Below are 23,694 nucleotides of genomic sequence, written 5' to 3'. Positions count from 1 at the left end.
CAAAAAAGTTTGGGAAACCCTGGCCTAGTGTATTGAAAAATGTGTAAATATAATAAATAAAAATGAAATTAATACATAGAGAATGATAACTAATATTATTCAGTTTATTTAAAAATTAATTTTAAAGGAATTTAAATAAAATTTTAGCATGCAGTTGCTACGATGCTGAGCGAATCTATGGCTGTTTAAATGGTTCTAAGCTCCCTGACTCCCTATTGAGGCGGCTCACATACAACAAACCTTTCTTCTGGGCATTCCAAAGTAGCTCAAATCATAGGAGCATCAAAATGAGCATCACAAGATAATGAGTCCAATACAGTGGCGTACCAACGGGGGGGGGGGGGGGGGCGGCCCGCCCCGGGTGCCACTCACTGGGGGGGGTGTCAGCCCGGAGTCCAGCCCGGCGCAGCTTCTCTGTGAGAAGGCAGCTGCAGTGACGGCTCCTTCAGTCCGCGCTGCTCGCAGGGGGGGGGGGCGGTGGGAAGAAAGTAAGTGCCTGCTGTGCAGCCTCGTGTGTGTGCTGGATAGGACGGGGATGGGGCAGCTGCATATAGAGGAATTGATATTTCCATATTTCTCCTGCTGCCACTGGATGATTCTCCTCCTCTCCCTCCTGCAGGCATCCAGCGGCAGCAGGAGAAATATGGAAATATCAATTTATCTATATGCAGCTGCCCCATCCCCCTCCTATACAACTTCTTTCACTGGCCCCCCCAGTTCTCTCCAGCCCCCCCCAGTGCTCTTAACCCCCCCCCCCCCCAGTGATCTTAGCCCCCCCAGTGCTCTTAGCCCCCCCACTTCTCTTTAACCCCCCCAGTGCTCTTAATCCCCCCACTGCTCTTAACCCCCCCGTGCTCTTTAGCTCCCCCGGTGCTCTCTACCCCCCCCCCCGGTGCTCTTTAGCTCCCCGCCCCAGGGCTCTTCATCTCCCTCCCTATGCTCTCTGGCTCCCCCAGTGCTCTCCACCCCCCTGTGCTCCCTGGCTCCCCCCTCAGTAATTTCCAGTTCCCCCCAGTGCTCTCCAGTTCCCCCTCCTACCCCCATTCTCTCCATCCCAATGGCTCTCTACACCCTGCGCTTTCCAACCCCCCTTAATTCTCTCCAGTTCCCCACCTTGCCCTTCAGCTCCTCCAGTGCTCTCTGCTTTCCCTGTGCTCTCCGGCCCCCCTAGTGTTCTTTTATCTTCTATCATGTCTGCAGTCTCTGACCTTCTCTTGTATCACATTTGCAGTCTCTGAACATCCCTTGTATCATGTCTGCAGTCTCTGACCATCTCCTGTACTATGTCTGCAGTCTCTGCTTTCTCTGGGCTTAGATAATATAGGAACTTGAATGTTCCCAGCTATGAAGCAATGCTGTAAATTAAGAATGCTTTCAGAAATAGAAGTGTTAGGGTCCTTTCACACAGGCTTTCAGCCTGGCAGACTCCGTTTTGCTCAGCAGGATCAATCCGCTGATCCCCGCTGAGCAGGCAGATGACAGATCCGTCTCCGCTTACCTTGCAGAGACAGACCAGTCAGATCCCCGCTCTCCTCTTTGTGAGATCGGATAAAAACAAACCGCCTGTCTGTTTTCATCCGATCCTCCAGACGGATGTAAAATAGGGTTACCATCCGTCTAGATTTCAAGGACCACATCGGATTTGATAGCAGCGGGTGTCAGCGGAGATGTCACCCCTGATGTCCGCCACTCCATAGAGGTGCATGGAACATCCGATCTGGTCTGCCTAAAAAAACTGACAGGTGGACCTGATAGGAAAGCGCGTGTGAAAGGAGCCTAAATAGTTTAATTTGATCAATTAACAAAATAAAAAGCAAATGAACAGAAGAGAAATCCAAATCAAAATTTGGTGTGTTGCCCCCCCTTTGCTTCAAAACAGCATCAATTTTTATAGGCACACTTAACACATTTTTCAAAGGAACTTGGCAGGTCGGTTGTTCCAAACATCTTGGAGAAGTAAGCACAGATCTTCTCTGGATGTCACCTGTCTCAAATCCCTCTGTCTCTTCATGTCACCTCAGACAGACTCCATAATGTTGAGATCAGGGCTCTGTGGGGGCCAAACTTCCAGGACTTGTTCTTCTTTGCACTGAAGATAGTTCTTAATGACATTGGTTGAATGTTTGGGGTCGTTGTCCTGCTGCAGAATAAATTTGGGGCCAATCACACTCCTCCCTGATTGTATGGCATGATGGATGTCTCTGCCTGTATTTCTCAACATTGAGGACACTATTGATCCTGACCAAATCTCCAACTCCATTTACAGAAATGCAGCTCCAAACTTGCAGGGAACCTCCAACATGCTTCACAGTTGCCTACAGACACTCATTATTGTACTGCTTTCCAACACTTCACCAACAAACTGCCTTTTGCTACAGCCAATTTACATTTTTGGCTCATGAGTCCAGAGCACTTAGCCTTGTTTCCACATTAGAGGCATGGCTTTTTGGCCACAATTCTTCCATGAAGACCATTTCTGGGCAAATTTCTCCGAACAGTAAATGGGTGTACCTGGGTCCCCTTGGTTTCCTCCAGTTCTGTGCTGATGGCACTGCTGGACATCTTCAGATCTTCAGATGTCGAAAGGAAGTAAGCATGATGTGTCTTTTATCTGCTGCATTAAGTTTCCTTGGTCGACCACTGCGCCTATGGTCCGCAGCATTGCCCATTTCTTTCTAAAAGAGCTTGAACAGCACTCCTTGAAGCCCCAGTCTGCTTTGAAACCCTTGCCTGGGAGAAATTTTAGTATTCAGCTAGTAAGACGAAGAATGAAGTTAAAGCTGTTTAAATAGTTCTAAGCTTCCTGTCTCCAGTGTAACAGCTCACATACAGTAAGACTTTCCTCAATGTAACTCAAGTCATAGGAACATAAAAAGGAGCACCAGACCAAAAATAGAGTCAAAGATACTTTTAATTGTTGATAAATCAGTCCTACAGAACAGCTAACACATTTTGTAGGCCAAGACGCTTCATCTGGTTAGATGAGATAGGGACTTGAAAGGACTCTGAGGCAACATTGACAGCACCAATCTATATTAAGCCTAAAATTGCTACCCCCTTGTAGGGGTTTTATTGTAATGGTTACCCAGGGGTTGGGTGACTGACTTGGTGACTGGTTCCTATGCTTTGAATTAGAAAAATGATCATTGTAGCATTAGGTTAAGGTAACTGATATTTACCAAACTTGGTCTGGATGTCTAAACTTTAACAAAAACTAATTTGAGGATCTAAGCTCCCTGACTGTCTTGAGGTGACTCACATACAGCAAGGCTTCCCCTAATGGACACCCAATAGTAGCTCAAACCATAGGAACATAAAAAAGAGTGCCAGACCAAAAGAGATGAAAGAGTCCAAGATACTTGTTGATAATTCAGACCCGATCAAAGCCGAATGCGGGTTTGATCGGGTCTTCGGGGGCCGTGCAATCTCGTTGCCCAGGTCTCCCAATGGGACAAGAGACCCGGGCGAGCCGCGGGAGTCCCCTCCTGCTCCTTGTAATGACAGCCGAGCGGCTTCTCAGCCACATCGGTTGTCATTACAAGACAGCCGACTGTCGGCTATGGATGCCGGTACCGGGATGATGCCTCTAGCTGCAGGCAACACTCCGACACAAACTTTTCCCGAAATATCGGCAATATCGGTAACCTCCGGGGCCGATTCTGATATATCGGGGAAAGTGCATATCGGCCCTTGATATATATCGGCTTTGCCGATAATCGGTCGATCTCTACTCTCTACAAACAATATCCACCCTTCTTGTTGTGGTGGCATCCACCCTCCGCCCCATGGTTCGCGGGCCAGCAGATCCACCAGGAAGCCCCGGAAGCTCTTTGCCCCAACTCTATCTTTCTGACGCCTCGTCCCTTTTTTTGTCTCCTCCCTTACCTTTGACCTCAGATTGACCCTCATTTTGACCCTAGCGCCTTACACCCGTTATCAGAACACCTCTGATGTTTTTTCTGGTACCCTGCTCAAAAGAATGCCATACCTTTTCTCCTTTATGCCCTGCATGTTATTCAACCCATTATTTTTCCGGGTTGCATTCTCCTATATCAGTTATCTCCAAACTGTGGCCCTGGAACCAGATGTGCCCCTTTGCTTCCTTTATCTGGCCCTTGGGGCACTATACCGTCCATTGACACACAAATGATAGTAAACAATTCTACCCAATGACACCAACAATGGAGCACTATTCCTCCCGATGGCATTAACGATGTGGCCCAATTTCTCTCACTGACACATACAATGGGGCACAATTCTTCCTAAAAACACAAACCATAGGGCACAATTCCTTCCACTGACACCAACAGAGGGGCACAATTCCTTCCACTGACACCAACAGAGGGGCACAATTACTTCCACTGACACCTACAGTGGGGCACAATTCCTTCCACTGACACCAACAATGGTGCACAATTGCTTCCACTGACACCAACAGAGGGGCACAATTCCTTCCACTGACACCTACAGTGGGGCACAATTGCTCACACTGACACCAGTGTTGGGATACAATTTCTTCTAATGACACCAACCATGGGGCAACATTCCTCCAATTAACACCAATAATGGGGCATTGTTCCTCCCAATGACACCAACAACAGGCCACTATTCCTTCCACTTGCATCAACGATGGGGCACAATTCCTCCCACTGACACCAACAATGTGGTCCAATTCCTCCCACTGACACCAATGATGGGGCACTATTCCTCCCACTGACACCAATGATGGGGCACTATTGCTCCCACTGACACCAACAATGTGGTCCAATTCCTCCCACTGACACCAAAGATGGGGCACTATTCCTCCCACTGACACCAATGATGGGGCACTATTGCTCCCACTGACACCAATGATGGGGCGCTATTCCTCCCACTGACACCAATGATGGGGCACTATTCCTCCCACTGACACCAACAATGTGGTAAAATTCCTCCCACTGACACCAATGTTGGGGCACTATTTCTCCCACTGACACCAACAATGTGGTAAAATTCCTCCCACTGACACCAATGATGGGGCACTAGTGCTCCGACTGACACCAATGATGGGGCACTATTCCTCCCACTGACACCAATGATGGGGCACTATTCCTTCCACTGACACCAATGATGGGGCACTATTCCTCCCACTGACACCAATGATGGGGCACTATTCTTTCCACTAACACCAAGTTTACTCCTAGTGAAGCCAGGTCATTTTCTTTTCTGACTTCCCACAGCCCCGGCCCCCCAAAAGTCTGAAAGACAATAAATGGCACTTTGTTTAAAATGTTTGGAGACCCTTGTCCTATATCGATACCCTTGTCCTATATCGATACCATTTTACTGTACCCAACCACCTCGGATGTGATGGTTGGTTCTATACCCTTAAACAGTTGTGATGCTTTTACTGTACTACTGTTTGTAGGAAGGTTTTGTTCATTCTTTTAAAAAATAATCTTATGGAAAGGAAATTCTAGTATTTCCTCTCCCTATGGGGTTTAAATGTAATGGTTACTCAGAAGTTGGGTGAGCGGTTCCTATGGTTTGAATAAGACAAATGAGCCACCACAGATTTATGTCAAGGTAACTGACAAACACCAATGCTGCTGAATTTGGTCTTGGCATCTGAGTTTCAAAAAAAACATACAAGGATTAAAAAAAGAAAGAGAGATATTTTCAAGGAAACAAATTACCAGACAAATCTTATTAGCATCACACTTAGCAATATGCCCTCCCCCGGCTCTGCCGCCAGACATACAGTTGGGTGGCCAAATCCAGACAGATGCATTGTTCCTCGGTGTTCTGCTCCTGGAACCTCCAGTGTCTGGAGAGGATTACATACACAATACAAATAGAATGAGCCAACTATGCATTCCTGGAACTGTGCGGCCAGGAGACAGACACCTGTAATAGAAAATAACGGCCCGCTGAGTCATTGTAACCGGACCTGAAATAGAAAGCATCAGAAAGCCTGGCGTCTGGCCAGTCACCCACATGGACCAGGAAATGCAGCAATTCTAGTTTATTTACTTATTCATTTCTTTAACTCATTGCTTTAACCTTGTGCAAGTACTGGTCAGATGTACTGTACCAGCCTGCAAAAGGGAGCTTTGAACCAGAGCTATTTTTACTCTAGCCAGTGTAGGCCAGTGCCTAGGGCAGCATGGTAAGGGGCCGGGACAAGGGGTGGGCAGAAGGTGCGGCTTCCCTAGGCACTATGAGGTGGGGGGACGTCATAAGGAGATTGGAGCAGAGTGGAGGGGATATGTGTTGTTTTTTTTTGGGGGGGGGCATTTGAGTTGGGGGGGATTTGGGAAATGGGTGTAGTATGGTAAGCAACGGGTTAAGTTGCTGTCTGCAAAATGTTACAATTATGTATATGTCTGGGAGCTGGGTGTGGCTGAAGTTAGTTGCATGCTGATGTGCAGTGAATAAAGAAGCAACCTGTACAGCTTGTCTGTGTTAATACACTACATTTTGGCGACGAGGATGGCTAGCTTTCTGGATTTACCGGCTATCGGACCATTTGATGTGTCTGGAGACCACACTAGTCTCTCACAGCGCTGGGACAAGTGGAAGAAGGGATTTCAGCTCTATGTTATAGCCACAGGAGTGACTGCACCTGCTCAGAAGAGAGCCATGCTGCTGCATCTAGCTGGATCACAAGTTCAGGACATTTTTGAAACCCTGGGAGCAACAGGGGAAGATTCAGACTATGAGACAGCCATGAATAGACTGAGTGAGTACTTTGAGCCAAAGAAAAATATTCCCTATGAAAGATATAAGTTTAGAAGAAACCACAGACAGTTATGTGACTAGGCTGAAATATCTGGCAAAGTCTTGTGATTTTGGGACTGTAACTGAGGAGATAATCAGAGATCAGGTCATAGAAAAATGCACATCTGTGCACCTCAGGAGGAGATTATTGAGAGAACCTAGTCTCACACTTACTAGTCTGCAGGAGATTGCAAGAGCCATTGAACTGTCTGAGCTCCAGGCTCTGCATATTGAAACCAAGAACACTGCATCTGTCAATACAGTCTCCAAACCTACCTATAATAATAGGAATATCTGGAGTAGGAAAGAGAGTTTTCCAAAGAGGACTTTACATATCACCTGCCATAAATGTGGCAGGGCGGGACACACAAGTCAGGACTGCACTGTGGTACAGAATAAAATGTGCTATGCTTGTGGAAAGACAGGTCATTTTGCAGCTGTGTGTAGAAGTACAACCAGAGATAACAAAACCAAAGGACAATCTGCACAAGTAAATGTTATAGCTGAGGATAAAGAGAGTGCTCCTGACTGTGAATTTATATTCTCCCTGTGTTCTCTGCAAGCCGGGACATTAACCATTAAGATTGGAAATACGGATGTGTCAGTGTTGATTGACTCTGGAGCTACATGCAATGTTATGGACTTGGCTTCTTGGCACAGTCTTAATGGCAGAGAAAATCACCTTAAATTGTGTAACACCACTAAACAGATTTATACTTATGGCTCCAGTACACCACTGCAACTTAAAGGCAAATTTTATACCTCTGTTCAAACACGAGACTGGTCCTCCATTGCAGACCGAATTCTATGTTGTAGATGGCACAGGGTCGCCTCTGCTTGGTCATCAAACCGCAATGGCACTAGGGGTGTTACAGATTGGCCGTGATGTAGGCAGCGCAAGAGTGAATATGGTGTCTCCTGCTATTTCTGCATTGAAAGAGGAATTTAAAGATTGCTTCTCTGGGTTTGGAAAATTAAAGGATTTTCAGTTGGAGCTTCACATTGATCCACATGTAAAGCCTATTGCACAGCCAGTACGCAGACTTCCTTATAGCCTGAGATCACCTGTTGAGCACAAACTGGCAGAGCTGCTAGACCTTGACATTATTGAACCTGTGGAAGGGCCCACTCCGTGGGTATCGCCGTTAGTTGTTGTACCAAAGGGCACAGATATTCGGATTTGTGTGGACATGAGATGTGCTAACCAAGCTGTGCAGAGAGAGAGACATCCAATTCCCACTATTGAAGATGTTCTACATGCAATGAATGGGGCAAGTGTCTTCAGTAAACTGGATTTGAAATGGGGTTATCATCAGATTGAATTGACCCCAGCATCTAGAGTCATCACTACATTTGCAAGCCATAAAGGTCTTTTTAGATACAAGAGGTTGATGTTTGGCGTATCGTCCGCACCGGAGGCCTATCAACATGTGATTCAGCAAGTGCTACATGGTTGTGAAGGCACGCATAACATTTCTGATGATATAATTGTGTGGGGAACAAACACACAGGAGCACGATGAACGTCTCCGTGCAGTGCTAAATCGCTTGAAGGAGAAAGGGTTGACATTAAATGAGAAGAAATGCACATTTCAAATGAATAAAATGACTTTTATGGGCCATGTGCTGTCTGACAGGGGCATTGGTCCGGAGGACTGTAAAATTAAAGCTGTGTCTGATGCCAGAAATCCTGAAAACCCTGCAGAAGTACGCAGTTTTCTTGGGCTAGTGAATTACTGTGCCAAGTTTATTCCAGATATGGCGACTGTCAGTGAACCTTTGAGAGTGTTGACTCGCAAAGCAGTCCCTTGGAAGTGGGGCTTTTTGGAACAAGGTGCATTTGATGAACTTAAGAGACGGCTGACTTGCGCCACAACTTTGGCTTATTTCAATCCTACTGCACACACCCAAGTTATTGTCGATGCTAGCCCTGTGGGGTTAGGCGCCATCTTGGTTCAGAGACAATGCACAGGCAATTACAGGCCTATTCAGTATGCAAGCAGATCCCTCACTGATGTAGAGAGACGTTATTCTCAGACCGAGAAAGAAGCTTTGGCTGTTGTTTGGGGATGTGAAAGGTTTCACACCTATCTCTACGGCCTTGATTTTGAAATCATCACAGACCACAAGCCTCTGGAAGTGATATATTCGCCACACTCAAAACCATCCGCCAGAATTGAGAGATGGGTTCTCAGATTGTTACCATATCGCTTTACAGTGCGGTACAGACCTGGACCGACTAATGCGGCAGATGCACTTTCCAGATTGCCTCAGTCTTCTGCACCTGTTCATAACCTGGCAGAAGAGTACATTCGTTTTGTGGCTACTAATGCCATGCCTCAGGCATTGACACCGCGGGAGGTTGAAGAATTGTCATCTGTGGATCCGGAAATTGCTCGGTTGAGGAAATGTGTAAGACAAGGGGTTTGGGTGGATTGTGACCCAAGCTATCACAGAATCAAACAAGAGCTGAGTATTGCAGGACAACTAGTTCTACGTGGCAATCGTATTGTGATGCCTAAAGATTTACGGAAACGTACATTACACTTAGCCCATGAGGGCCATCAAGGCATTGTACGCACCAAACAAAGATTACGTGAGAAAGTCTGGTGGCCAGGAATTGACAAGGATGTGGAACGTTTGGTTTCTTCATGTCGAGCATGTCAGTTGGTGGGCAGCAAACCTAAACCAGAACCAGTAACTCACACTGTTCTACCTGAGGGACCATGGGAAGATTTAGCCATTGATCTGTGCGACATTCCATCTGGACACCATCTTTTAGTTGTTGTGGACTATTATTCAAGGTGGCAAGAGGTGGTAGTTCTCACTAAAGCTACATCATCAACTGTAATTGAGGGGTTGGAGAGCATTTTTGCATCTCATGGGTTGCCTAAACGGATTGTGAGTGATAATGGTGCCCAATTTACTTCTCAGGAATTTCAGGATTATCTGAAATCAAATGCTATTGAACATCATCGTACAACTCCATACTGGCCACAGGCTAACGGGGAAGTGGAACGCCAGAATCGAACCTTGCTGAAAGCTTTGCGGATTGCTCATTTAGAGAGAAGAGACTGGAAAAAGGAACTGTGGCGTTTTCTTTTGGCTTATCGCACAACTCCGCATACTGTCACTGGCGTTAGTCCTGCGGAACTTCTTTGTGGTCGCAAATTCAGGACAAAATTGCCAGACATTGGGGGTCCTCCTACAAGTCAGAAACCTTTTCGGCATATTGATGAGGAAAGGAAGATCCGGGCTGAACAGTATGCAAACCACCGCCACCATTGTCAACCTAGTGGCCTTCAACAGGGTGATAAGGTGTTGCTTCAAAGTGATCGGTTTAACAAACTGGCTCTGTCCTTTGAACCTGAGCCTTATGTTGTAAAGGAGAAAAGAGGTACTCAAGTGGTTTTAGAGGATTTAGATGGTCACACAAAAGTGCGTAATTCCTCATTTGTGAAGAAATTTATTGAGTCAGAAGGTCAAGTATCGGAAGATGGCGAACAGGCAAAGAGTAGTGATGATACTGCCAGTGATCCAGACTTCAATCCACAACCATCCACATCGGAATGGCCGAGAGAAAAACGAGCAACAAATCCACCGGCCTACCTTAAGGACTATGTGTATAGTCAGGAGTTTATAGTTTAAATTTTTAGTTGTTCATCCATGCATTTTGTTAATCTTATTAATACGTTGTGCATGTTATGTTTTATTCAAAGAGAGGAGGGAATGTAGTATGGTAAGCAACGGGTTAAGTTGCTGTCTGCAAAATGTTACAATTATGTATATGTCTGGGAGCTGGGTGTGGCTGAAGTTAGTTGCATGCTGATGTGCAGTGAATAAAGAAGCAACCTGTACAGCTTGTCTGTGTTAATACACTACAATGGGGAAGCAAAGATTTGTGCTGAGTTGGTAGATTTCAGCAGGGGTGGATTTGTACTGGAAGGAGGGGGATTTATGCTTAGGGGGTAAGCATGCAGATAAGTGCTCAGTGTTTTTGTGGGGAGGTTTTTGCTGACACATAATGCTCATACATCTTATAGGGTGAGGAAAGCAGTTTGGCATGTTCGTCCTGGGCTCTAGATGACCTTGTCCCACCACTGGTAAGGGGGCAACACCAAGACACCAAATAGACCAGTTGTGATTATTTATTCCTATGTTTTCCACTGGCCAATAGTAACTAAATTCAGTTAAGGACCTGTGAGTATGGGGTACAGGGGATGTTGCGAGGAGTCAGTGGGAAGAATGCTGCTTACATTGGTGGTCAGTAGGAAGAATGCTCCTTATATTGGTGGTCAGTGAGAAGAATGCCCCTTACATTGTTGGTCAGTGGGAAGAATGCTCCTTACATTGTTGGTCAGTGGGAAGAATGCCCCTTACATTGGTGATCAATGGGAAGAATGCCCCTTACATTAGTGATCAATGGGAAGAATGTTCCTTACATTGGAGGTCAATGGGAAGAATGCTCCTTACATTGGTGGTCAGTGGGAAGAATGTTCCTTACATTGGTGGTCAGTAGTGATGTCGCGAACCTAAAATTCACCGTTCGCGAACGGCGAACACGAACATCGGCAAATGTTCGCGAACCGGGCGAACCGCCATAGACTTTAATAGGCAGGCGAATTTTATAACCCACAGGGACTCTTTCTGGCCACAATAGTAATGGAAAAGTTGTTTCAAGGGGACAAACACCTGGACTGTGGCATGCCGGAGAGGGATCACACAAAAAAAAGTTCTTAAAAATTGTAATTTTTTGATAGAGAGCCAATTATTGGAAAAATTAAAAAAAAAATAAAAATAAAAAATTTCTTTGGATTTAGCATCTGGGGGGTCTAAAAAGTGTACATGTGAAGTTTCAGCTCTGTAGCATGTCCGGAACCAGAAAAAAATACGAATTAGGGTTAGGGCTAGGGTTAGGGTTAGAGCTAGGGTTAGGGTTAGGTTTAGGGTTAGGGTTATTTTTATGGCTAGGCTTAGAGGGTTAGGGTTAAGGTTAGAGGGTTAGGGTTATGGTTAGAGGGTTAGGGTTAGGTTTAGTGTTAGGGGCTAGGGTTAGGGTTACGGTGAGATACTTAGGGTTAGAGTTAGTAGCCCTACCCCTCTAACTCTAACCCTAAGCACTAAAAATAACCCTAACCTTAGCCCTGACCCTAACCCTAGCCCTAACCCAAACCCTAACCCTAACCCTAGGTTCTGGACATGCTACAGAGCTGAAACTTCACATGTACACTTTTTAGACCCCCCAGACAATAAATCCAAAGAAATTTTTTTTTTTAAGTTTTTTTTTTTTTTTTTTTCAATAATTGGCTCTCTATCAAAAATGACAATTTTTAAGAACTTTTTTTGTGTGAAGTTTCAGCTCTGTAGCATGTCCAGAACCAGAAAAAAAAGATAATTTTTCAGTAGAGCAGGGACACCTGGACTGTGGCATGCCGGAGGGGGATCCATGGCAAAACGCCCATGGAAAATTACGTAGTTGACGCAGAGTCGGGTTTTGATCCATAAAGGGCATAAATCACCTAACATTCCTAAATTGTTTGGAATAACGTGCTTTAAAACATCCAGTGTGTGAATACGATCAGGTATGATGTTTTATTGGTCAAGTAGTGTAAGGGTTACGCCCGCTTCACAGTGACAGACCAAACTCTGACAGACCAAACTGCCCGTTTAACAACAGTCAGTCAGTCCATTTGCACAACCGCAAACTCCTCATTTGCACAAGGTTGGATACCAAGCTAGCCATGTCCCGTTCCTTGTCCTCACTGACATCATTGAAGGTCTCTTCCTCCACCCAGCCACGTACAACACCAAGGGTCCCCGAAAGGTGACAACAAGCCCCCTGGGACGCCTGCTGTGGCTGGTATTCCACCTCCTCAAAGCCACCTTCCTCCTCTGACTTCTCTTCTTCAGACTCCTCTCTCTGCGTTGCCACAGGTCCAGCAATTGACAAGGACAAGGCTGCTTCTGGTGGTGATGGGGACCACAACTCTTCCTCTTCATGCTCATCTACAGCCTGATCCAGTACTCTTCGCAGGGTACGCTCCAGAAAAACCCATATGGGATGAGGTCGATGATGTTGCCTTGGGTTCGACTGACCACCAGGGTTGTCACCTCCGCAAAAGGACGCATGAGCCTACAGCCATTGTTCATGAGCATTCAGTAACGCGGCCAAAAAATACCCAGCTCCGCAGAAAGAATGAAAGAAAATGAATGTTTTTTCTATGAAAAATTATCCTGCGGATCGCTTTTGGTCTGTTCACAATGAAGCAACGACCTTATCATCTGGGGTGTGCCAACACACTCCTAGAGGTGATCGCTTCATTGTGATACGCAAGCCCCTTGACCACGACAAGGTAACGATCACGAAGGGGAATTGACACATGTATGTGCCTTTTTTTTTGTTTTTTGTTTTTTTTTGCAGCCACAGTGTAGCACCAGAGGCCAGAAAAATTAGGCATGTACACATGCATGAAAAAGCAGGTATTGTTGCAGCCGCTGCTGTAGCAGCGGCCTGAAAAATTGAGGTTTTCAAGGCAGAAAGTGCACTAAAACATTGCGGCTTGAACCGTAGTTGGTGGCGGAGACGTCACGTAAGTCAACCGGCATGTAGAGAATGATTAAATACAGCAGCGTGTGGACCATTTTTAGCCCAAGGCATCTCAGTCATCACCAGGCCTTTTTTAGTCAAATGCATCCCCCACTGTCAGTCCCTTCGGGATCCATGCCTCATTCATCTTAATAAACGTGAGGTAATCAAGACTTTTTTGACCTAGGCGACTTCTCTTCTCAGTGACAATACCTCCTGCTGCGCTGAAGGTCCTTTCTGACAGCACACTTGAAGCCGGGCAGGCCAGAAGTTCAATGGCAAATTGGTATAGCTCAGGCCACAGGTCAAGCCTGCACACCCAGTAGTCAAGGGGTTCATCGCTCCTCAGAGTGTCGATATCTGCAGTTAAGGCAAGGTAGTCTGCTACCTGTCGGTCGAGTCGTTCTCTGAGGGTGGACCCCGAAGGGCTGTGCCGATGCGTAGGACTAAAAAAGCTCCGCATGTCCTCCATCAACAAGACGTCTGTAAAGCGTCCTGTCCTTGCCGGCATGGTTGTGGTGGTAGGAGGAGGATTACTTTCACCTCTTCCCCTGTTGGATTCCCGTTGTGCTGTGACATCACCCTTATATGCTGTGTAAAGCATACTTTTCAATTTATTTTGTAGCTGCTGCATCCTTTGCGACTGCCGGTAATTGGGTAACATATCAGAGACTTTCTGCTTATACCGGGGGTCTAGTAGCGTGGCCACCCAGTACAGGTCGTTCTCCTTCAGCCTTTTTATACGAGGGTCCCTCAACAGGCATGACAGCATGAAAGACCCCATTTGCACAAGGTTGGATGCCGAGCTACTCATGTCCAATTCCTCGTCCTCACTGATGTCATTGAAGGTGTGTTCTTCCCCCCAGCCACGTACAACACCACGGGTACCAGATAGGTGACAACGAGCACCCTGGGATGCCTGCTGTGGTTGGTGTTCCTCCTCCTCAAAGCCACATTCCTCCTCTGACTCCTCTTCCTCACACTCCTCTTCCAGTGTTGCCGCAGGTCCAGCAAGCGATGGTAAGGCTGTTTCTGGTGGTGGTGATGGTGACCACAACTCTTCCTCTTCCTCTTCACGCTCATCTACGGCCTGATCCAGCACTCTTCGCAGGGCACGCTCCAGGAAAAAAACATATGGGATGATGTCGCTGATGGTGCCTTCGGTGCGACTCACTAGGTTTGTCACCTCCTCAAAAGGACGCATGAGCCTACAGGCATTGCGCATGAGCGTCCAGTAACGTGGCAAAAAAATACCCAGCTCCGCAGAGGCTGTCCTAGCACCCCGGTCATACAAATACTCGTTGACCGCTTTTTCTTGTTGGAGCAGGCGGTCGAACATTAGCAGTGTTGAATTCCAACGTGTCGGGCTGTCGCAAATCAAGCGCCTCACTGGCATGTTGTTTCGCCGCTGAATATCTGCAAAGTGCGCCATGGCCGTGTAGGAACGCCTGAAATGGCCACACACCTTCCTGGCCTGCTTGAGGACGTCCTGTAAGCCTGGGTACTTCTGCACAAAACGTTGCACAATCAGATTCAACACATGTGCCATGCATGGCACATGTGTCAACTTGCCCAAATTCAATGCCGCCAACAAATTGCTCCCGTTGTCACACACCACTTTGCCGATCTCCAGTTGGTGCGGGGTCAGCCACTGATCCACCTGTGCGTTCAGGGCGGACAGTAGTGCTGGTCCGGTGTGACTCTCTGCTTTGAGGCAAGTCAACCCCAAGACAGCGTGACACTGTCGTATCCGGCATGTGGAATAGCCCCTGGGGAGCTGGGGGGGTGCAGTTGGTGTGGAGCAAGACGCAACAGCAGAAGAGGACTCAGCCGAGGAGGTTAGCAAAGAGGATGGAGTAGGAGGAGTAGAGGAGGTGGCAGCAGGCCTGCCTGCAAGTCGTGGCGGTGTCACCAACTCCTCTGCAGCAGAGCCACGCATTCCATGCTTGGCAGCCGCCAGCAGGTTTACCCAATGCGCAGTGTAAGTGATATACCTGCCCTGACCGTGCTTTGCAGACCAGCTATCAGTGGTCAGATGGACCCTTGCCCCAACACTGTGTGCCAGACGTGACATGATTTCCTTTTCCACAATAGAGTACAGGTTGGGGATTGCCTTTTGTGAAAAATAATTTCGGCCTGGTACCTTCCACTGCGGTGTCCCAATAGCGACAAATTTTTTGAAGGCCTCAGACTCCACCAGCTTGTATGGTAAAAGCTGGCGGGCTAAGAGTTCCGACAAGCCAGCTGTCAGACGCCGGGCAAGGGGGTGACTCTGTGAGATTTGCTTCTTACGCTCAAACATTTCCTTGACAGACACCTGACTGTGGGCAGGTGAGCAGGAACTGCTGAAGGTGAGAGGCGGAGGGGCGGGTTGTTGATAGGGGGCATGGAGGACAGCAGTGGTTGACGTGGCTGAAGATGCTGGACCAGGAGGAGGATGGTGGCTTTCAGTTTGTGTGCTGCTTTTACTCATGTGTTGATCCCATAGGCGTTTGTGATGTGAGATCATGTGCCTTCGCAAAGCAGTTGTACCTAGGTGGGTGTTGGACTTCCCACGACTCAGTTTCTTTTGGCACAGGTTACAAATGGCATCGCTGATATCAGAGGCAGACACACAAAAAAAATGCCACACTGCTGAGCTTTGCAAGGACGGCATTCTGGTGGTGGCAACAGCTTGCGTTGATTGGCGTGCTGTCTGGCTGACCCCGGGTGCCGAATCTACATGCTGTCTGACTGCACCACTAGCTCCTTGCGATGACCTCCTCCCCCTGCTTCCAACTCGTCTCCTCCTCCTCTCTGTCTCCCCATCTGAACTTTCCCCCTCTTCTTCTGCTCTTCGAGCAGGCACCCAGGTGACATCCACAGACACATCGTCATCATCAGCCGCTTCACTTGACAACTCAGCAAAGGCAGCAGCAGCAGGTACAACATCATCATCATCACAATGTACGTCCATGTGTATAATGCTGCCTGACTGAGACATATCCCCGTTATCTACATCCTCTGGCACTAATAGTTGCGCATCACTTATTTCTTCCAACTGATGTGTAAATAACTCCTCTGACAGATCAAGTGAAGCGGCTGTGGTGCTAGTGTTGGTGGTGGTGCCGGCGGGCTGGTGAGTGGTAAATTGAGAGGTGCCCGAAGCTGAGCTGGAGGAGGATGGTGCATTAAGGTTCCGAGCGGAAGCTGTAGACGATTGGGTGTCCTGTGTAAGCCAGTCAACTATGGCCTCAGAATTTTTTGAGTTCAGGGTCTGTGGTGGCCTCTGAACACTGGGCATTATTCTAGGGCCTAAGGAAATCACAGCACCACGACCACGACGGCCCTTGCGGAGTGGCCTGCCTCTGCCTGTCATTTTTTTTTTAATGTGTGTGTTGTACTATGAGTGCAAGGTGCTGTGCCACCCTATAGGAGTGTTGGGCAGTGGGTACAGTACACTCTGTGGACCTGACAGTCACTGGCACCCAGGCAACTGCAATTAAAAAATATATATATTTTTTTTTACTTTGCAAGCTGCTGTGCCACCTTATATATCAGTGGTGGGTGGGCAGTGGCACAGTACACTCTCTGTGGACCTGACAGCAGTCACTGGCACCCAGGCAACTGCAATTAAAAAATATATATATATTTTTTTTTACTTTGCAAGCTGCTGTGCCACCTTATATATCAGTGGTGGGTGGGCAGTGGCACAGTACACTCTCTGTGGACCTGACAGTCACTGGCACCCAGGCAACTGCAATTATAAACAGAATATATATTTTTTTACTTGGCAAGCTGCTGTGCCACCTTATATATCAGTGGTGGGTGGGCAGTGGCACAGTACACTCTCTGTGGACCTGACAGCAGTCACTGGCACCCAGGCAACTGCAATTAAAAAATATATATATATTTTTTTTACTTTGCAAGCTGCTGTGCCACCTTATATATCAGTGGTGGGTGGGCACACAGTGGCACTGCAGTGGGCACAGTACACTCTGTGGACCTGACAGTCACTGGCAGCCCAGGCAACTGCAATAATAAAAAATATTTTTTTTTTTCAATTTGCAAATTGCAACAAGATGCTGTGCCACCGTATATATATCAGTGGTGGGCAGTGCACTGCAGTGGGTACAGTGCACTCTGTGGACCTGACACAGCACTCACTGCAATTATGACAAAAAAAAATATTTTTTAAAATGCAAGGTACTGTGCCTGTGCCACCCGAAATGAGTGTGGTGTGCACACAGTACAGTCTGTGGTAGGTCTGTGGCCTCTCACACACAGCGGGCAGGCAACTGCAGTGTACAATAGATATATATATATATATATCAAAATAAAAAAAATCCTCAATTACCAGCCCTTAAAAGGGCTTTTGGGAACACTAGATATATATATATATATATATATATATATATATATACAGTAAAACCTTGGTTTGAGAGTGCTTTGCAAGACAAGCAAGTTTTTAAAATAAATTTTGACTTGATATACAAGCAATGTCTTGATATACAAGTAGCGTCATGTCACAACTGGGTATAAAAGAGAAGAGACGCGCCTCTAAGTGTAGCAATATTGTTACATTTAATAAAGGTTCAATATTTAGCAGCTCACATGGTTGATAATTAAAACAGACACATCTAAGTATGCAGGCATCCGGGGTAAAGCTGTCCACATAGACCATCCTCCGCACTGCCATCTTCATCACACCCTTCCACGCTGCGCTCCACGAGCGAGTCAAAGTCTCGCTTTCAGATCACTCTACTGCAGGGTAGTCTTCCCAATCACAATTGCAGACTGACATCGGTGAGAGCCAGTGGTTCAGAAGATGGTCTATGTGGACAGCTTTCCCCCGGATGCCTGCATATTTAGATGTGCCTCTTTAATCATCAACCATGTGAGTTGCTAAATGTTGTACCTTCATTAAATGTCCCCATACTGCTACACTTAGAGGCGCCTCTCTTCTCTTTTATACTCTGTAGCTCCTGCTGGATTTAGCTTCTAATCCCCTTGTGGAGGCGCCATTTGTGGATGGACATTTTATGAAGACACAACCTATCACATTGCTAGAATCTTTGTATATAGACTATAAACTGAAAGACTTATGAATAAATGGTTGTGGAACGAATCATCTGAGTTTCCATTATTTCTTATGGGGAAATTCGCTTTGATATAAGAGTGCTTCGGATTACAAGCATGCTTCCGGAACGAATTATGCTCGCAATCCAAGGTTTTACTGTATATATAAAAAAAAAAAAAAATTACACAAATACCAGCCCTTAGAAGGGCTTTTGGGGACACTAGATAGATATAGATATATATATATATAAGAAGAAACAACTCAATTACCAGCCCTTAAAAGGGCTTTTGGGGACGCTAGATATATATATATATATATATATATATAAAAATTACACAAATACCAGCCCTTAGAAGGGCTTTTTGGGGTGCTGATATTACAGCAGTAGTGGACCAAGAACACTGCAAGACCAGGAACACTGACTAACTGTCCCTAGCTTAACAGCAGCAGCAGCAGCAGCAGCAGCTCTCTCCCTACTCTCACTACACACACTGCTTCAGAATGATCTAAGATGGATGCTGCCCTTGCATATTTATAGGAGGTGGGAGGGTGTGGGAGGGAGGTATGCTGATTGGCTGGAAATGTGCCTGCTGACTGTAAAGTTCAGGGTCAAAGTTTGCCTCAATGATGTATTATGGGGGGCGGACCGAACATCGCATATGTTCGCCCGCAGCGGCGAACGCGAACATGCTAAGTTCGCCGGGAACTGTCCGCCGGCGAACAGTTCTATACATCTCTAGTGGTCAGTGGGAAGAATGCCCCTTACATTGGTGATCAATGGGAAGAATGCTCCTTACATTGGTGATCAATGGGAAGAATGCCCCTTACATTGGTGGTCACTGGAAAGAATGTCCCTTACTTTGGTGGTCACTGGAAAAAATGCCCATGTTACAGAGGTGGTTAGTGGGATGAATTACCCCCCGTCCCTATAGAAAGATCATTGGTGTCATTCTTCTGGCTCTTCCAAGTGGCAATGGACCTGGAACTATGGAAGCACCATTAGAAGGGCTAATTAGCCACAGAACCCCTAGAAACCTCTGGGGGAAACCCTGGTTGAGAATGGCTTCTCTAGATTGAAGGTGAATTTTGCAATCAAAGCTGACTTTGTCATTTCATATTTTCATTAGCTATTCAGTTCTTCAGTTCTGCTTTAAATCCTCACACTCGCATTATCATTCTGTCTGCAGGAGTCCGGGTTGACCCCATTTATGATCGCCATTCGAGAGAACCGTCTGTCCATTGTGGAGAGGTTCCTGGAACTGGGAGTGAATCTACAGGAGAAGACTCAGGTATATTGATGTCTGATTCACCTGAAAAAAAATATCAAGAAATTATTATTCTTTTTTTTTTTTCTAAATGATAAACTTCCAAAGCCAGCTTTCACCTGCAGGGGAGTTGCGAGTGGAGCCTGAGCTTTCAGCCGCCAGTCCTTGGAAAGCCAGAGCTGGGGGGGGGGGGGGGGGGGGGAGGCTACGAAGGGGGACTGAGTCTATGGTTAGATTAAAGCTGGACTTCAGGCCCATACACCCAGATATTAGCCTGTAAAATCAGCAGTGTCATCATCACTGTGCTGTACATAGCCTGTCCATATATCAGAGCTGTGGGAGGGGCCCAGAAGGCCACACCCTACTACATTACATGCTGCCCGTAGAGAACTACAGGAGGGGCAGAGACAAGAACAGTCACCCTGCACGAGCAGAGAGCACCAGTCACTGGACAGTGATTGTGCAGTTCTGGAGCTTTGATAATGGAGTACCACCATACCAGGGCTGGACAGCATTGTTTAGGATCTGACAAATATCAGGAATGTACATTGGTTTGCACATGCGGCAGGCAGGTTTGGGAGAAAAATTGCCACTAAAAAGGCAATTCAGCAAAAGGTACATGCAAAGTTTCATTTTCAGGGTACAGCCCCCCTTATTACATACTGTGTTCTTAGCGTCAAGGCCAATTGTGCAGTAGGAGGTCGATGCAAAGTCTCCTTTTCAGGGTACAGCCCCCCTTATTACATACTGTGTTCTTAGAGTCAAGGCCAATTGTGCAGTAGGAGGTCGATGCAAAGTCTCCTTTTCAGGGTACAGTCCCCCTTATTACATACTGTGTTCTTACAGTCAAGGCCAATTGTGCAGTAGGAGGTCGATGCAAAGTCTCCTTTTCAGGGTACATTCCCCCATATTACATACTGTGTTCTTAGAGTCAAGGCCAATTGTGCAGTAGGAGGTCAATGCAAAGTCTCCTTTTCAGGGTACAGCCCCCCCTTATTACATACTGTGTTCTTAGAGTCAAGGCCAATTATGCTGTAGGAGGTCAATGCAAAGTCTCCTTTTCAGGGTACAGCCCCCCCGTATTACATACTGTGTTCTTACAGTCAAGGCCGATTGTGCAGTAGGAGGTCGATGCAAAGTCTCCTTTTCAGGGTACAGTCCCCCTTATTACATACTGTGTTCTTAGAGTCAAGGCCAATTGTGCAGTAGGAGGTCGATGCAAAGTCTCCTTTTCGGGGTACAGTCCCCCTTATTACATACTGTGTTCTTACAGTCAAGGCCGATTGTGCAGTAGGAGGTCGATGCAAAGTCTCCTTTTCAGGGTACAGTCCCCCTTATTACATACTGTGTTCTTACAGTCAAGGCCAATTGTGCAGTAGGAGGTCGATGCAAAGTCTCCTTTTCAGGGTACAGTCCCCCATATTACATACTGTATTCTTACAGTCAAGGCCAATTGTGCAGTAGGAGGTCGATGCAAAGACTCGTTTTCAGGGTACAGTCCCCCTTATTACATACTGTGTTCTTAGAGTCAAGGCCAATTGTGCAGTAGGAGGTCGATGCAAAGTCTCGTTTTCAGGGTACAGCCCCCCCTTATTACATACTGTGTTCTTACAGTCAAGGCCAATTGTGCAGTAGGAGGTCGATGCAAAGTCTCCTTTTCAGGGTACAGTCCCCCATATTACATACTGTATTCTTACAGTCAAGGCCAATTGTGCAGTAGGAGGTCGATGCAAAGACTCGTTTTCAGGGTACAGCCCCCCCTTATTACATACTGTGTTCTTAGAGTCAAGGCCAATTGTGCAGTAGGAGGTCGATGCAAAGTCTCCTTTTCAGGGTACAGTCCCCCTTATTACATACTGTGTTCTTAGAGTCAAGGTCAATTGAGCAGTATGAGGTCGATGCAAAGTCTCCTTTTCAGGGTACAGTCCCCCTTATTACATACTGTGTTCTTAGAGTCAAGGCCAATTGAGCAGTATGAGGTCGATGCAAAGTCTCCTTTTCAGGGTACAGTCCCCCGTATTGCATACTGTGTTCTTAGAGTCAAGGCCAATTGTGCAGTAGGAGGTCGATGCAAAGTCTCCTTTTAAGGGTACAGTCCCCCCCCTTATTGCATACTGTGTTCTTAGAGTCAAGGCCAATTGTGCAGTAGGAGGTTGATGCAAAGTCTCCTTTTAAGGGTACAGTCCCCTTATTACATACTGTGTTCTTAGAGTCAAGGCCAATTGTGCAGTAGGAGGTCGATGCAAAGTCTCGTTTTCAGGGTACAGCCCCCCCTTATTACATACTGTGTTCTTACAGTCAAGGCCAATTGTGCAGTAGGAGGTCGATGCAAAGTCTCCTTTTCAGGGTACAGTCCCCCGTATTACATACTGTGTTCTTACAGTCAAGGCCAATTGTGCAGTAGGAGGTCGATGCAAAGTCTCCTTTTCAGGGTACAGTCCCCCATATTACATACTGTATTCTTACAGTCAAGGCCAATTGTGCAGTAGGAGGTCGATGCAAAGACTCGTTTTCAGGGTACAGCCCCCCCTTATTACATACTGTGTTCTTAGAGTCAAGGCCAATTGTGCAGTAGGAGGTCGATGCAAAGTCTCCTTTTCAGGGTACAGTCCCCCTTATTACATACTGTGTTCTTAGAGTCAAGGTCAATTGAGCAGTATGAGGTCGATGCAAAGTCTCCTTTTCAGGGTACAGTCCCCCTTATTACATACTGTGTTCTTAGAGTCAAGGCCAATTGAGCAGTATGAGGTCGATGCAAAGTCTCCTTTTCAGGGTACAGTCCCCCGTATTGCATACTGTGTTCTTAGAGTCAAGGCCAATTGTGCAGTAGGAGGTCGATGCAAAGTCTCCTTTTAAGGGTACAGTCCCCCCCCTTATTGCATACTGTGTTCTTAGAGTCAAGGCCAATTGTGCAGTAGGAGGTTGATGCAAAGTCTCCTTTTAAGGGTACAGTCCCCTTATTACATACTGTGTTCTTAGAGTCAAGGCCAATTGTGCAGTAGGAGGTCGATGCAAAGTCTCCTTTTCAGGGTACAGTCCCCTTATTACAGGGTGGACAGTGGCAGTTCTGGAGTTTTGATAATGGAGTACTACCATACCAGGGCTAGACAGCATTGTTTAGGATCTGACAAATATCAGGAATGTACATTGGTTTGCACATGCGGCAGGCAGGTTTGGGAGAAAAATTGCCACTAAAAAGGCAATTCAGCAAAAGGTACATGCAAAGTTTCATTTTCAGGGTACAGTCCCCCTTATTACATACTGTGTTCTTACAGTCAAGGCCAATTGAGCAGTAGGAGGTCGATGCAAAGTCTCCTTTTCAGGGTACAGTCCCCCGTATTACATACTGTGTTCTTAGAGTCAAGGCCAATTATGCTGTAGGAGGTCGATGCAAAGTCTCCTTTTCAGGGTACAGTCCCCCTTATTACATACTGTGTTCTTACAGTCAAGGCCAATTGAGCAGTAGGAGGTCGATGCAAAGTCTCGTTTTCAGGGTACAGCCCCCCCTTATTACATACTGTGTTCTTACAGTCAAGGCCAATTGAGCAGTAGGAGGTCGATGCAAAGTCTCCTTTTCAGGGTACAGCCCCCCCCGTATTACATACTGTGTTCTTACAGTCAAGGCCAATTATGCTGTAGGAGGTCGATGCAAAGTCTCCTTTTCAGGGTACAGCCCCCCCCGTATTACATACTGTGTTCTTACAGTCAAGGCCAATTGTGCAGTAGGAGGTCGATGATATCAATACAGGACGAGGGAAGACAAACCGTGATGACGGTCTCTCAGGGTGACAGGATGGGAATTTCAATAGCCAGAAATGTTGAGCAATACGAGAGGCCTCGTTCTAGGAGACGACCTTTCATTGAGTCACAAAGGGATGGAGCCGAGACCCCCCCCTCAACTGCATCATAAAACAAGAACCGCAACACAACAGAACTTCCACAACTGTGTGACACCGAAAAACGTGTGCAATCCAACAGATTGAAGACTGCCCATAGACCGCCATCTGTCCAATCTTAAAGATAATT

The 23,694-nt window shown here is 46.6% G+C and overlaps 1 protein-coding gene across 1 annotated transcript in view; it reads left to right on the top strand.

Annotated features, from left to right (window-relative positions):
- Positions 1 to 23,694, top strand: part of LOC309556168 (uncharacterized protein) — a 216,924-nt gene that overhangs the window by 13,980 nt on the left and 179,250 nt on the right. Inside the window, exon 2 of the mRNA XM_082258529.1 lies at positions 19,591 to 19,692. Within this exon, the coding sequence (XP_082114655.1) occupies positions 19,612 to 19,692 (81 nt within the window). The 5' untranslated portion in view covers positions 19,591 to 19,611. The remainder of the gene's footprint in view (positions 1 to 19,590; positions 19,693 to 23,694) is intronic.

Source organism: Pelophylax lessonae, assembly GCF_965119305.1.
Source record: "Pelophylax lessonae genome assembly, chromosome: 5".
Lineage (NCBI taxonomy): Eukaryota > Metazoa > Chordata > Amphibia > Anura > Ranidae > Pelophylax > Pelophylax lessonae.
The sequence above is the reverse complement of the archived record's forward strand: the minus strand, read 5'-3'. Positions and strand labels throughout refer to the sequence as shown.